The sequence below is a fragment of the Hipposideros armiger genome, unplaced genomic scaffold (genome assembly GCF_001890085.2).
Source record: "Hipposideros armiger isolate ML-2016 unplaced genomic scaffold, ASM189008v1 scaffold_319, whole genome shotgun sequence".
Taxonomy (NCBI): domain Eukaryota; kingdom Metazoa; phylum Chordata; class Mammalia; order Chiroptera; family Hipposideridae; genus Hipposideros; species Hipposideros armiger.
This window is the reverse complement of record NW_017731669.1, coordinates 1,043,831-1,056,862: the sequence shown is the minus strand read 5'-3', so window position 1 is coordinate 1,056,862 and position 13,032 is coordinate 1,043,831. Positions and strand designations below refer to the sequence as shown.

The window sequence follows — 13,032 nt, the reverse complement described above, 5'->3', positions numbered from 1 at the left end:
CAACAGAAATGAAAATATATGACTACACAAAAACTGTACACCAATAATTATAGCACCATAATTTGCAATAGCCAAAGATAGAAACAACCTAAATGCCCATCAATTGATGAATGGATAAACAAAATATGGTACATACATAAAATGGACTATTATTCAGACATAAAGAGAATGAAGTTGATCTATGCTACAACAGCATGAATCTTGGAAACATTATGTTAAGTGAAAGAAGCCAGACACAAGAGGCCACATGTTATGTGATTCTACTCCTATGAAAGTCCAAAACAGGGAAATCTATAATGACAGAAAGTAAACAGATGAGTGATTTCTTAGGCCTAGGGGGCAAGGAACGGGGGGCAGGGTGTCAGATAGGAGGTAACAGCTAAAGTGTACAGGGTTTCCTTTGGAAGTGACGAAATGTTCTCAAATTATTGTGATGATAGTTGTTTGTTTCTGTGAATATACTAAAAAACATTGAACTGTGTACTTTAAATGGGTGAACTGTATGCATGTGGATTATATATTAATAATGCTGTTTTTCAAACAAGGAATAAATAAGACTGTGTTTATAACAGTGATCTAACACAGGAGAAGTGGAATAAGTGATTATTTTTCAAACCGTTCTGCCTTCAAAAGCCACCTGTTCTATACCCTACACCTTTGTCTTTTTGTGATTCCGTGCGCCTCCTCCAACCCCTCCTTATTAAGCTGCCCTCAGAACCTCAAGCCAAGCTACCCTTTCCAGAGCCAGGCCCAACAATGGGGATCAGACGCCCCTGCAGATCAAGCTCAGGACGTGCAACCTGAGTGTCCCCAAGACAGGAATCTCGACTCAGCTGCCAGGATCTCATGAGGGTGCTGACGGAGGAGGACACTCAGGAGGAAAAGAACTCTTAGGAGTGCTCAGTAGGGACCTCCTTGCTCCTGGACAGGTGTTCCCACCTCCTAGGATCAGTTCCACAACAGGCACCTTAGATAAGAGACATGGAGAAGGCTGGCCTCCTGCTGCCTCCTGGTCCAGTCCTGGCCCTTCCCTGCTCCTTACCACCCCTTTGTCCCAGAGCCCATCCTCATGTCGGGCCCACACCCCGGTGAGTGGGCCCAGACTCATTTGTGGATCTGAGCCATCCTTAGGCCCCAGGCTCTCCAGGGTCTGCTCTCACTACCTGCTCCCAGGCCTCCCTGGTGGTCTTGGCTCTTAGATTTCTGAGTCTGTGATCCACTAACCACTCCCACCACTCTCCTCTCCATCCCCCGTGCCATTTCATCTTATTGCCTGGGTTGCCAGGGGGCAGGGAGTGGTGGCTTTGCCCCAGCATCCAGCATGCTTTCTGCCCTGGAGCTATTAGAGACATGACATTGCTGGGGTTACTAAAGCCACAGAGACTCTAGTCCCTGCTCATGCTGCCCCCACCTCCCACCACAAACCCGTGCCTAGGGTTATGACACAGAGACAGGAAGTGAAGCCCAGGTAAGCAGGTACAGAATCCCTAGAGGGTGGTGATGGCCTCCCTTTCTTCAGTTGGTCCATTGCTCCTGAGCTCTGTGATCTTGGGCAAGTTCTGTAAACTCCCTGAGCCTTAGCTTCCTCATCCACACAACAGGAGAAACAGTGGTTTAGGAGAAATCACCTTCGATGAGGGGTATGAACAAGGCCTCTGACTAAAGGCATCAACCATGAACAATTATAACACAAAGCCCAGAGGATCTGGGGCAGCAGGAAACTGACGACCTTGGTTACTATTCTTACCGTGCTACCTTCCTGGTAAAAATGATTTGTTGGGCATGAATTCTCTCCAGATTCAAAATGTCTTTCTCATTTATTTGTGAAAATCATGCATTCACACAACCTCCTTAGGCCTTGTACTCCTGTGCTTCACCTCTAGGGTGGCTCTGGACACAATTTACTCTTAGAGTCTAAACTTGAATTTCTGCCCCACTGCACAGAAAATGTTTGATACAGGGAAGGAGCAGGACAACCCTACAGAGAAAACATGTGGGCCATGTTCCCACTGATGATAAGAACTTGGTCACTATTCTGAGTCAGAGCTCCTGACACACCTCAGAATTGATCCCAATTCAAAGGGCCCTGAACCTTGCCAGGCTCATAGCCTGACACACAGTACCCCCTAAAGGCGCTGGTGGGAACTGCACTTGCAGTTACTCCACTTCCCTTCTGCCTTCACATCAGGGAAACCATGTCATCTTCAGGCCTGTGAACACTTTCAAAAATGTGTGATTAACAACAGTAGTAATATATATTCTCAGACTTCAGTTATTGTTTTACTTTCATGGAACAAAACTATTAACAAAAACAACTAAGAAATAAACTGAACTAGCCCTCCTTTCTTGCCTAGAGCAGTACTTTTCAGCTCTTCAAATAATTGAAATAATATCAATTCTACATGAACTGTTCCATAAAATAGAAAACTGAAGGAATAGGAAGAGGATAAAATACTTTCCAACTCACCTTGAAAGTTCGGTATTGCCTTGATACCAAAGCCAAATGGAATGACCACAGATGGATGCCCTTGTGAGCACGCAAAATCCTCAGCAAAACAATAGTCAGCTGAATCCAACAACATACAAAAAGGATAATCCATCATGACCAAGTGAGATTTCTACCACAAATGCAAGACTGCTTAAAAACTAGAAAACCAATCGATGCAATCAACCATATTAACAAACTAAAAAAGAGAAACATATGATCATCTCAATAGATGCATTTGACAATACTAAATATTCATTCATGATTTTAATAAAAACTCCGACAATACTAGGAATATACCAGAATTTTATTTTTTAAGTTTTAATCCTCTTATTTACAGATTTTGAAAACATATTCTCCCAGTAGTTTTTAATGTTTACAATGATACCCATTGTTACTATAATCAAATCCATTAATCTTCCTTTATTTGTGATTAATACACTTGTTTCTTGTTTAAGAAATCTCCCCCAGATAGAAGGTTATAATTATATTCTTCTGAATTCTGTTCTAACAGTTGTATAACATTTCCTTTCATGTATGGGTCTTCAATCAATTTTTATTTTTATTTTTCATAGTTGCAAAGATGAAGTCTATTCCCCAATAGAATTTATTAAATAATCCTTTTTCTTAGCTATGAAGCTACCACTGCTGTGTATGTGTGTATATATACATACCTGTATACCTATCTCAGTCTTTCATATATACACACAAACATAATCTGACTATCTGATTGTCTGGTAAAACAATATTTTATCATCTAATCAGATAAGTCTCCCCTCTTTACTTTTACTTTTATCTTAGTTATTCATTGACATTTTCTCCTCCAAAAGTTTTAGTGTTACTTTGTTCAATTCTCAAAATTATTATATTGGAATTTTAAATAGAATTTCATTATGATATCTTTACAATGTTAAATTTTCTTATTCATGAACATGTTAATTTTCTTTTTCTCCAAATAAAGATAGGAAATAATACCCCACTCCCACCTCTAAAAACTCTTGGATAATGATGAAATGATCTCGTTAGCTTTTACATAAGTGCTGAATACTTGAATAAAAATTTATTTGGAGGCTATTAAGACCTATCTCAGTTTATTTCCTCATTTATAAAACAAAGGGTATTGACTAGATCAGTGCTAGTCAAAGTAGTTGGTAGTGACTTGTTTATACCATACACCAAGAGACAAGAAACTTGCACCAGAACATTCTTACTTCAAGAAAGTCTTCTAAGGAAAAAAATGTCAGTATGATCACTGGAGATAATTTCTAGATCCCCTTTTAATTTTAAATATGATAATCTGACTGATAGTAATTTATAAAGTTTCATAATTTTATAAAAGTTCTAAATGTCAGAAGTTTTGCTATAATTTACATAGTCTCCCTTACTGCATAAAAGCTGTTCCATTAATTTTTCAAAATTCTTAAATTGCTTTGATTCTTTATGGGTTGTTATTTTAAACAATTTTGTTTTCTCTCATATATAAGTACTTTCATTAAGAAAGCCATCTCTATAGAAGGGAAAAGAGAAACCACATAAATTAGAGTAGAGAAAATAAAGTACATCATCATTTCTGTGCCCCAATGGCACAAGGATGCTAGTTGGAAAAACACTAGATTAGTTGATAAATTGTAGAGCCCAGAAAGTCAGCAAAGTTCCATTTTACTAAATTAAGCACATCATTCTAAATAAGTGTTTCCTGGGAAAACACCTCATAGACAAAGTAAGTTTATCCTCAAGATATCTTCTTCATCTATAACCTTCTAAATTCCTTTTTCCTTCCTCTTAAACAATTTAAGTAGTTTGCCTTTTTCTTCTCAATCCAAACTCCTTTGTTTAGATGCCTGTTCCATTATAGTCTTGTAAGTTTGGAAAACTTGAATGCTGTAAACACTCCTTGTGCACGTCACAATACATAGGCATAATTAAGGCCCTGGGAATCCCTCTGAGACACTGGGTCTTTGCTTTTTCCTGGCTTCTGGTGATGACCATCAGTCCTTGGCACTCCTTGGCCCACAGTTTCTTTACTCTGATCTCTGCTTCTGTCATAATATGACATCCCCCAAACAAGAACAAAGAGCATTTACAAAAAGCAATCTACAGATAACATCATAGTTAATGATGAAAGAATGAATGTTTCACCCTAAAGTCAGGATGAAGACACTGGAGGTCCTAACAAGTACAATAAGGCAAGAGCAAGGATGCAGTCTGTAGAAGGGGAAAGAGAGAAATACAACATGAATACACTTTTAGAAAATTCCAAGAACTCTCCAAAAACATACTAGGATGAATAAATGAATTTAACCTCATTGCAGAATGTAAGATCAATGAACTACTGGAAATGAAAATTTAAAGAAAAACTATCATTTACAAATGGCACCCTAAAATATAAGAAATGCTTAGGTATTTATAACAAAATATTTACATGATCTATAGACTGAAATCATACAAAACTGATAAAATAAATCAAAGAAGGCCTAAATAAAGAGATATACTAATTTAAGAGTTGGAAGACTCGGTATTGTTAAGATGTTGGTTGTCCCCCAAACTGATCTATAGATTCAACTCAATCCCAATCAGTTGTCTGATTCTAAAGATCAAAATGTATATGGATAATCAAAGGAACTATAGAGCCAAAATAATTTTGATGAAGAATAACAAAGTTGGAAGTCTCACACTACATGATTTCAAGACACACTATAAACTATAGTAACCAAGACTTGTGTGGTATTGGTGAAAAGACAGGGAAGCAGACAAATGTAACAGAATAGAATACAGAAAGAGACCCACACATATGTGGTTAAACACTCTGACCAAATGCCAAGTCAATTCAATGGAAGCTTCTTCAAAAATTAGTGCTTGATCAACTGGATATTAACATAGAAAAAAATAAATCTGACCTCCTACTTCATACCGTACATAAAAATTAACTCGAATGGATTATAGATGCAAAACCTAAAACCGTAGAAGTTCTAGAATAAAACATTAAAGACAAGCTTTGTGACTCTGAGATAGGCAAAGATTTCTTAGATATCATTTTTAATTTAAATACCAAAAATATGAATCATAAAAGAAAATTTGATAAATTGGAATTTATTAAAAATGAAAGCTCAACCTTCAAAATTCATTGTTAAGAGCATGAAAAGACAAGCCACAAGGGGCCAGCCGAGTGGCTCAGTTGGTTAAGAGTTCACTCAAGAGTTTGAGCTCTGAGCAACAGCGGTTTGATGCCCCGCCCGAGATGAGCTGCCGCTGAGCTGCCAACAGGTGGCAGGATGGCTCAGCTAAAAAAAAAAAAAAAAAAGACAAGCCACAGATTGAGATACATGCATATATGTATCAGGCAAAAGACTCATCCAGAATATAAAAATAACTCTTAATTTATCAATAATATAACAAACAACCTCTTCTCCCACTCCCAACAAATGAGCAAAAGATTTAAACAGACATTTTACCACAGAATATATACAAATGGGCCATAAATATATAAAAAGATTCTCAACACCGTTATTCATCAAGGAAATCCAAATTAAAAGCACAATGAGGGCCGGCCGAGTGGCGCGATAGTTAAGAGCTGGCTTGGGACACCAGAGGGCCCCGGTTCGGATCCCACATATGAGGGCAAGTGACACTGCCCTCCACAGCTAAGATGCTGAACAACAGCTCAACCTGGAGCTGGGCTGCCGTGAGTCGCCGGCGATGGCGTAGGCTGCAGCCCCTGTGGCAGTGGGTTGCCATGGGCTACCGTGTGTAGCCAGCAGCCAGCGTGAGCGGCCAGCAGCCTCAGTGAGCAGCCGTCCAGAAGCCGGCGACTGATCTGCCACGCCCAGGAAGAGTGCAATGATGGTGCCAACTTGGGCCAGTGAAACAACGTTCTCCACAACTAGACTGAAGAACAAAACGACAGCAACTTGTCTGTTCCCCTTCCCCCAATTCCCCAATAAAAATCTTTAAAGAGAGAGAGAGAGAGAGGGAGAGACTTATTCCTCAGAGGACTGGGACGCATGCTCAGAGCTGTGATTTCCCACGTGGAAGCATAGCAGAAAGCCCAGGCTTCCCAGCAGGGACTAAGGGGGCCCTATTATTATAATAAATCAGACTCAGTTCATTGGCTGCAAACAGTGGAGTGATGTGACCATATGTCACTGGGCATTAAACAAATCCTAATGAGCTAAAAATATGTTTCTGTTAGCTAAGTGACCTCTTTGGCCTTCATAAACCACTTGGTAAACATCCTCAGATAATGATTTCCAGAGAGCAGACTGTGGCTCTCAAGTGTGCTGAGAAAGCCCCCCTGTCCCCAAGGCCACCTCCTCTGGCTGCCTGCTGAGGCATACATGTGTGCCTACCTGTTGTCCACACAGCCCAAGAAGTGTGTGCTGGAGATAACAGGATGAAGTGAGAGTAGAGCCAGGCCCCCTCTCAGCACTCTCCCCTGGCTGTGCGACCATGCTTTGAGCCATAATTGTCTCTGAGCCATAGTTGTCTCATCTGTTAAGTGAGGGAAATGCCCACCCCTGGAGGGATGCAGACAAAAAGCAGGAACTCTAGGTTATTGGCAGGACCCACATCGCTTCCATGTGAAAAAGCAGGAACTGGGAACCTGAGAGTCCAGCAGTTGGTTCACCTGGAACTGGCTCATGTGCTCTGTTCAAGTGAGGGGAGTGATCTGAATACGTCTGGGGCCTGGGACCACGAGACCCAAGACCTACTATTCAGTTCTCCCTGCAGGCAGTGGGCAGTGGCCCAAACCCTCAACCAGTATTCTTTGAATGGACAGCCCTTAGATCTCAAAGCTAACTTCATCTGGCCTGGAATCACTGGTTCCATGATGTCTGGGAGGCAGGTCCCCTCCTCGCTCCCCAAACCCCACACTGAGGTCCAGATATGTCATTCCTATAGTTTGAAAGCTGTCAGGAGACCCCTCTGGTTCCCTGGAGTCATTAGCAGGACATAAACTTCAAGCCCTGAATCTGATAGGGGCCTTAGACTCAACCTCCACACTGTCTGAGCTGGTGAACCCACAGGCTTTTTCTCTCCATTCCCACATCCCCGCACCTAATAAACTGATTCTTCGGCTATAAAACAGATAATATCTAACAGGGAGAACTTATCAGTAATTGAGTGTTCCCTTCTTGATTACCACTGTGACGTGCTTTACACGTATTTTCTCACTTAATTGCACAGTGAGACACTTCCTGAAGGCCACAGAGCAGAGTTGCAGAGCCATGCTTCCAATGAGTTCTACCTAATTCCAGAGGCATGGATCACTCAGTGTAGTGGGTAAATGCTATTTACTGGCAGGTTAATAACTCCACTTTGCAAGGATGCCTGTCAGCTTGTAAAGCATGAAGTACAGTGCCTGCATGCAGCAGGAATTCAAAACTATATGGGAGTTTTTCAAATTACTATGCCCAGGGGTGACATAGCAAGATATTTAATATACCTTCTGGGTCAAACCACCTTGGCCCTTTCTGCACAGTCCCCAAGGCTGATACACATGAATTAGACAGGATTAAAGGATTACTGGATGTGGAAGCCTCAACCCAACTCCCACATTTAGCCCCAGACCTTCCATCTGCCAGCTGAGAAGGACAAGGAAGAAAGGCAGACACACAGGGCAGTGCTGTGGCCTTGCACACTGTCAAGCGAGCTTTTGTGCAGGAGCCAGCCCTCCGTCTGTAGCCCCATGATGAGAGAATGGACCCTGCTCTTCTCCATGCTGCTCTGTGGCCTGGCTGGCCCCACACACCTCTTCCAGCTGAGCCTGGTGCTGGACATGGCCAAGGTCCTCCTGGATAACTGCTGCTTCCCGGTGAACTTGATGGGGATGCAAGAAACCATCGAGCAGGCCATCAAGAGCCGCGAGATCCTAGGCATCTCAGACCCTCAGTCCCTGGCCCATGTCCTGACAGCGGGAGTGCAGAGCTCATTGAAAGACCCTCTCCTGGCCTTCTCATAGGAGCCCCGTACCCTCATGGCTCCCCAGCAACCCCAGCATTCACCAACCTCACACAAGATGAACTGCTGACCCAGCTGCAGAAGATCACCCGCCATGATGTTCTGGAGGGCAACGTGGGCTACCTGCGGGTGGACAACATCCCAAGCCAGGAGATGGTGAGCAAGCTGGAGGACTTCCTGGTGGCCAATATCTGGAGGAAGCTCATGGGCACCTCCGCCTTGGTGCTGGACCTCCGGCATTGCACTGGAGGCCACGTTTCCGGCATCCCCTATGGGATCTCCTAGCTGAACCCAGGAAACACGGTCCTGCATGTAGACACCATCTATGACCCTCCCCCCTCAAATACGACCACTGAGATCTGGACCCTGCCTCAGGTCCTGGGAGAAAGATACAGTGCTGACAAGGATGTGGTGGTCCTCACCAGCAGTCACAGAGTGGCCGAGGACATCGCTTACATCCTCAAACAGATGTGCAGGGCCATTGTGGTGTGCGAGCAGACTGTAGGGGGCGCCCTGGACCTGGAGAAGCTGAGGATAGGCCAGCCTCACTTCTTCCTCACCATGCCTGTGTCCAGGTCCCTGGAGCCCCTGGGTGGGGACAGCCAGATGTGGGAGGGCAGTGGAGTGCTGCCCTGTGTGGGGACACTTGCAGAGCAGGCCCTAGAGAAAGCCCTGGCCATTCTCACGCTGCGCAGGGCACTGCCGGGAGTCCTACGGCACCTTCAAGAGGCCCTGCAGGACTCCTACACCCTGGTGGACCGTATTCGTGCCCTGCTGCACCACCTGGCCAGCATGGACTTTACTGCCGTGGTCTCTGAAGAAGATCTGGTCACTAAGCTCAACGCCGGTCTCCAAGCTGTATCTGAGGACCCTAGGCTCATGGTGCGGGCCATCAGGCCCAAAGAAACCTCTTCTAGGCCAATGATACTGGAGCCAATGACTCCCCAGAGTCAGCCCCAGAAGTGCCGGAGGATGAGGTAGCGCGGCAGGCCCTGGTGGACTCCGTGTTCCAGGTGTCAGTGCTGCCGGGCAGTGTGGGCTACCTGCGTTTTGACAGGTTTGCCGACGCCTTGGTGCTGGGGGTGCTGGGCCGATACCTCTCACACTAGGTGTGAGAGCCCCTGCAGGACATGGAGCACCTCATAATGGACCTGCTCCAGAATTCTGGGGGGCCGCCCTCCGCAGTTCCCCTGCTGCTGTCCTACTTCCTGGGCCCAGATGTCAGCCCTGTGCTTCTCTTTACCACCTATGACGCAGGAGCACTTCAGCAGCACAGAGCTACCTGGCTGGCAGTACGGCTCCCAACAGGGTGTACCTGCTCCCTAGCCACCGCACAGCCACCGCCGCTGAAGAGCTGGCCTTCCTCATGCAGTCACTGGGCTTGGCCACACTGGGTGAGATCATGGCGGGCTGCCTGGTACACACCCACACCATGCCCCTGCTGGAGACGCCAGAAGGCAGCCTGGCACTCACCGCGCCGGTGCTCACCTTCATCAACAACCATGGGGAGTGCTGGCTGGGGGTCGTGCTGGCGGCGGAGGAGGCTTTGGACAGAGCCCAGGAAGTGCTAGAGTTCCACCGCAGCTTGGGAGCCTTGGTCAAAAGCACAGGGCGCCTGCTGGAAGCCCACTATGCATGGCCAGAGGTTGTTGGGAAGACAGCAGACCCGCTTCGAACCAAGCTGGCCCAGGGGGCCTACCGCACAGCCGTGGACCTGGACTCCCTGGCCTCCCAGCTCACCGCTGACCTACAGGAGATGTCTGGGGACCATGGTCTGCTGGTATTCCACAGCCCCGGCAAGCTGACCACAGAGGAGGTGCCTCCACCACTCCCCTGATGTGTTCTCCCCAGAGGAGCTCTCCTACCTCATCGATGCCCTTTTCAAGACAGAGGTGCTCCCCCGCCGGCTGGGCTACTTGCGTTCCGACACCATGGCCGAGCTGGAGAAGGTGATGGCCATTTGGCCACAGCTGGTACAGCTGGTGTGGCAGGGGCTGGTGGACACAGCGGGGCTGGTGGTTGACCTGCGCTACAATACTGGCAGCTACTCCACGGCTATGCCCCTGCTCTGCTCCTACTTTTTGATGCGGAGCCCCGCCATCACCTCTATTCTGTCTTTGACAGGATCACCTCAAGGGTCACAGAGGTGTGGACCCTGCCCCAGGTGACTGGACAGCACTATGGCCCCGACAAGGACCTCTACATCTTGATGAGCCTTACTAGCAGGTCGGCGGCTGAGGCTTTTGCTCACACCATGCAGGACCTACAGCAGGCCACAGTTATCGGAGAGCCCACGGATGGAGGGGCACTCTCTGTAGGTATCCACCAGGTGGGCAGCAGCCCCTTATATGCCTCCATGCCCACACAGATGGCCCTGAGTGCCAGCACAGGTGAGCCCTGGGACCTAATGGGAGTGGAGCCCAACATCACTGTGTCCATGACAGAGGCCCTCTCCACAGCTCAGGCAATAGTGGCCTTACATGCCAAGGTGCCCACTGTGCTGCAGACAACCAGGAAGCTGGTCACTGATAACTATGCCTCCCCTGAGCTGGGGGCCAAGATGGCTGTCAAACTGAGCCATCTGCAGAGCCACTATTCGAGGGTAACCGCAGAAGGGGCCCTGGCTGAGATGCTGGGGGCTGACCTATAGATGCTGTCCGGGGATCTACACCTGAAGACAGCCCATATCCCTGAGGATGCCAAGGACCGCATTCCTGGGATTAGGCCCATGCAGGTGAGATACAAGGGAGACTTGACCCAGCACAGTCCCAGGAGGGAGTTGACCAACTGTTCTCACATCCAGGGCTCTGTGCATGGTTCAAGACAATGGCTTCCAGACTTGTTTTCATGCTTAAATTTTCACCAGTCACATCTTTTTCTCTCTCTCTCACCCTGTCATCCTATCCACTCCCCATGCCCATGGGGTCCCTGAGCACCCCTGTATAACATTGGTACCCACAGGAACTCAGTTCAAAAACCCCTGGTATAGAAGGAGCTTCACTCTCGGCTGAGTGGAAGGCAAATGTTTGCATGGCTTCTCATTGGCAGTGTTAGGGAAAGAAGTCAACTAGGTCACATGAGAGCACTACGATTTCCTCCTCTGGAAATGTGGGGTTTGTGTTAATGCTCACCATCTGCCTACCTCCAGGGGCCCACAGTTTGTGTGGATGAGTTGCAGGAATGGAGACAGGGAAGCAGGCAAAGGGCCCGGCCTCACAGTGCCTTGGAGCTGAAGTATGCAGCCTGAACACGGGCCCTGGAGTGGTCAGGGGTGCCGGTGCACAGCCCAGAGAACCACAGCCATGGTTTTGCTTGGTTAGGCAACTGCCTTCTCTCCCCTCCCACAATGCAAAGCACTGCATCCTGGAGGAGCTGCCCTTGGTGGACATGTGACCTGATCCAAGGACCAGCTAAATGGGAAATTCTGAGTGAGGCTCTTGTGGTCAGAATATTTAAAGCCAGCGTTAAAATTTTGGGAAACACTGAAAAAATGAATCAGTGAGTGCTGAGGAGTTTTGCTGCTGAGTGGATGAGGGAAAATTCTCCAGGCCAGCAGCCAAGGTAAACCACAGGATTCACCAGGTACTCCCATCAGCATAGAGCTCCATCAAAAGCAGCATTTACAGCATCTCTCCACGTTGTTTATCATCTGTGATTTCACTGCATAGTCAGGGCAGCAGTTGTCTTGGGTTCCCTTGAGAGCAGAGACTGAGACAAGGGTTTGGGTGCAGGCAATTTATGTGGAAGGTAGTCGCTAAAGCAGGAGTGAGGGAGCAGGGAGAGCGGGAGGAAAGGAGGAAACGCTTGCAGGTGGTTGCGTTATTGAGGCTGTTGCTTCTGAAGATTCCAACAAGACCTTGTCAAGTGTGAGGAATGCCTCCCAGAGCTGTGCCTCTGAAGCCCCTGTTCTCCATTGGCTGAGGGTCCCCAGGGGACATAAACTCTCTGAAACTCTGAGGAAGCTTGGAGAAGTTCCTGAAGTAGAGAGTAGAAAAAAAGGGGTGTGCTGGAGGCAGGGCCCTGTCAGCTGGGGTCCAGTTGCAGCTGAAATCAGAGAAGGGCTGAAGACACCAAAATCATCAACTGCAGAATTGTAACCCCATTTTACAAAAAGGGAAACTGAGGCCTGAAAGGGTGCAGAGGAGAGTCGCCTGTGGTCAAAGAGCTTGTAACTGAGGGCAGAGCAGGGCCTGCAGACTGTGTGTCCCAGTCACAATGTCATCCCTGCCAGCTCCTTGCCTTCAATCCAGCTCACAGGGCCTATGGCCTTCTAGCAGCCTTGGAGAGAAAGGAGGAGATCCAGGCATGTTGGGGGAGCCTAGTAAGTGCCAGCGCTGTACTAGGCTCACAGGGTCTCCAGATTCAAATTGAGGGTTCACTCCTTTCCAACGTAGTCCGAGTTCACATGTGGTGTCACATGTAGATTCAGATTCTGGCTCCACCACTCACTGGTTGTGTGACCTTGGACAAGTTACTTAATCACTCTGTGCTTCAGTTCCTCATTAAAATAATGGGCATAAAGGTGTCTCCTTACAGGGTGGCCATGGGGGTGATGGTAAGTCCTGCAAAGTGCTCAGCACAGGGCCAGG

General features: G+C 46.9%; 1 protein-coding gene across 1 annotated transcript in view; it reads left to right on the top strand.

Annotated features, from left to right (window-relative positions):
• The first annotated feature begins 8,059 nt into the window (after positions 1 to 8,059).
• RBP3 (retinol binding protein 3) overlaps positions 8,060 to 13,032 on the top strand; it is a 10,582-nt gene continuing 5,609 nt past the window's right edge. Inside the window, 7 exon segments of the mRNA XM_019660466.1 lie at positions 8,060 to 8,451; positions 8,454 to 9,362; positions 9,365 to 9,695; positions 9,697 to 9,753; positions 9,755 to 10,271; positions 10,273 to 10,519; positions 10,522 to 11,177. Coding sequence (XP_019516011.1) covers positions 8,172 to 8,451; positions 8,454 to 9,362; positions 9,365 to 9,695; positions 9,697 to 9,753; positions 9,755 to 10,271; positions 10,273 to 10,519; positions 10,522 to 11,177 — 2,997 coding nt within the window. The 5' untranslated portion in view covers positions 8,060 to 8,171.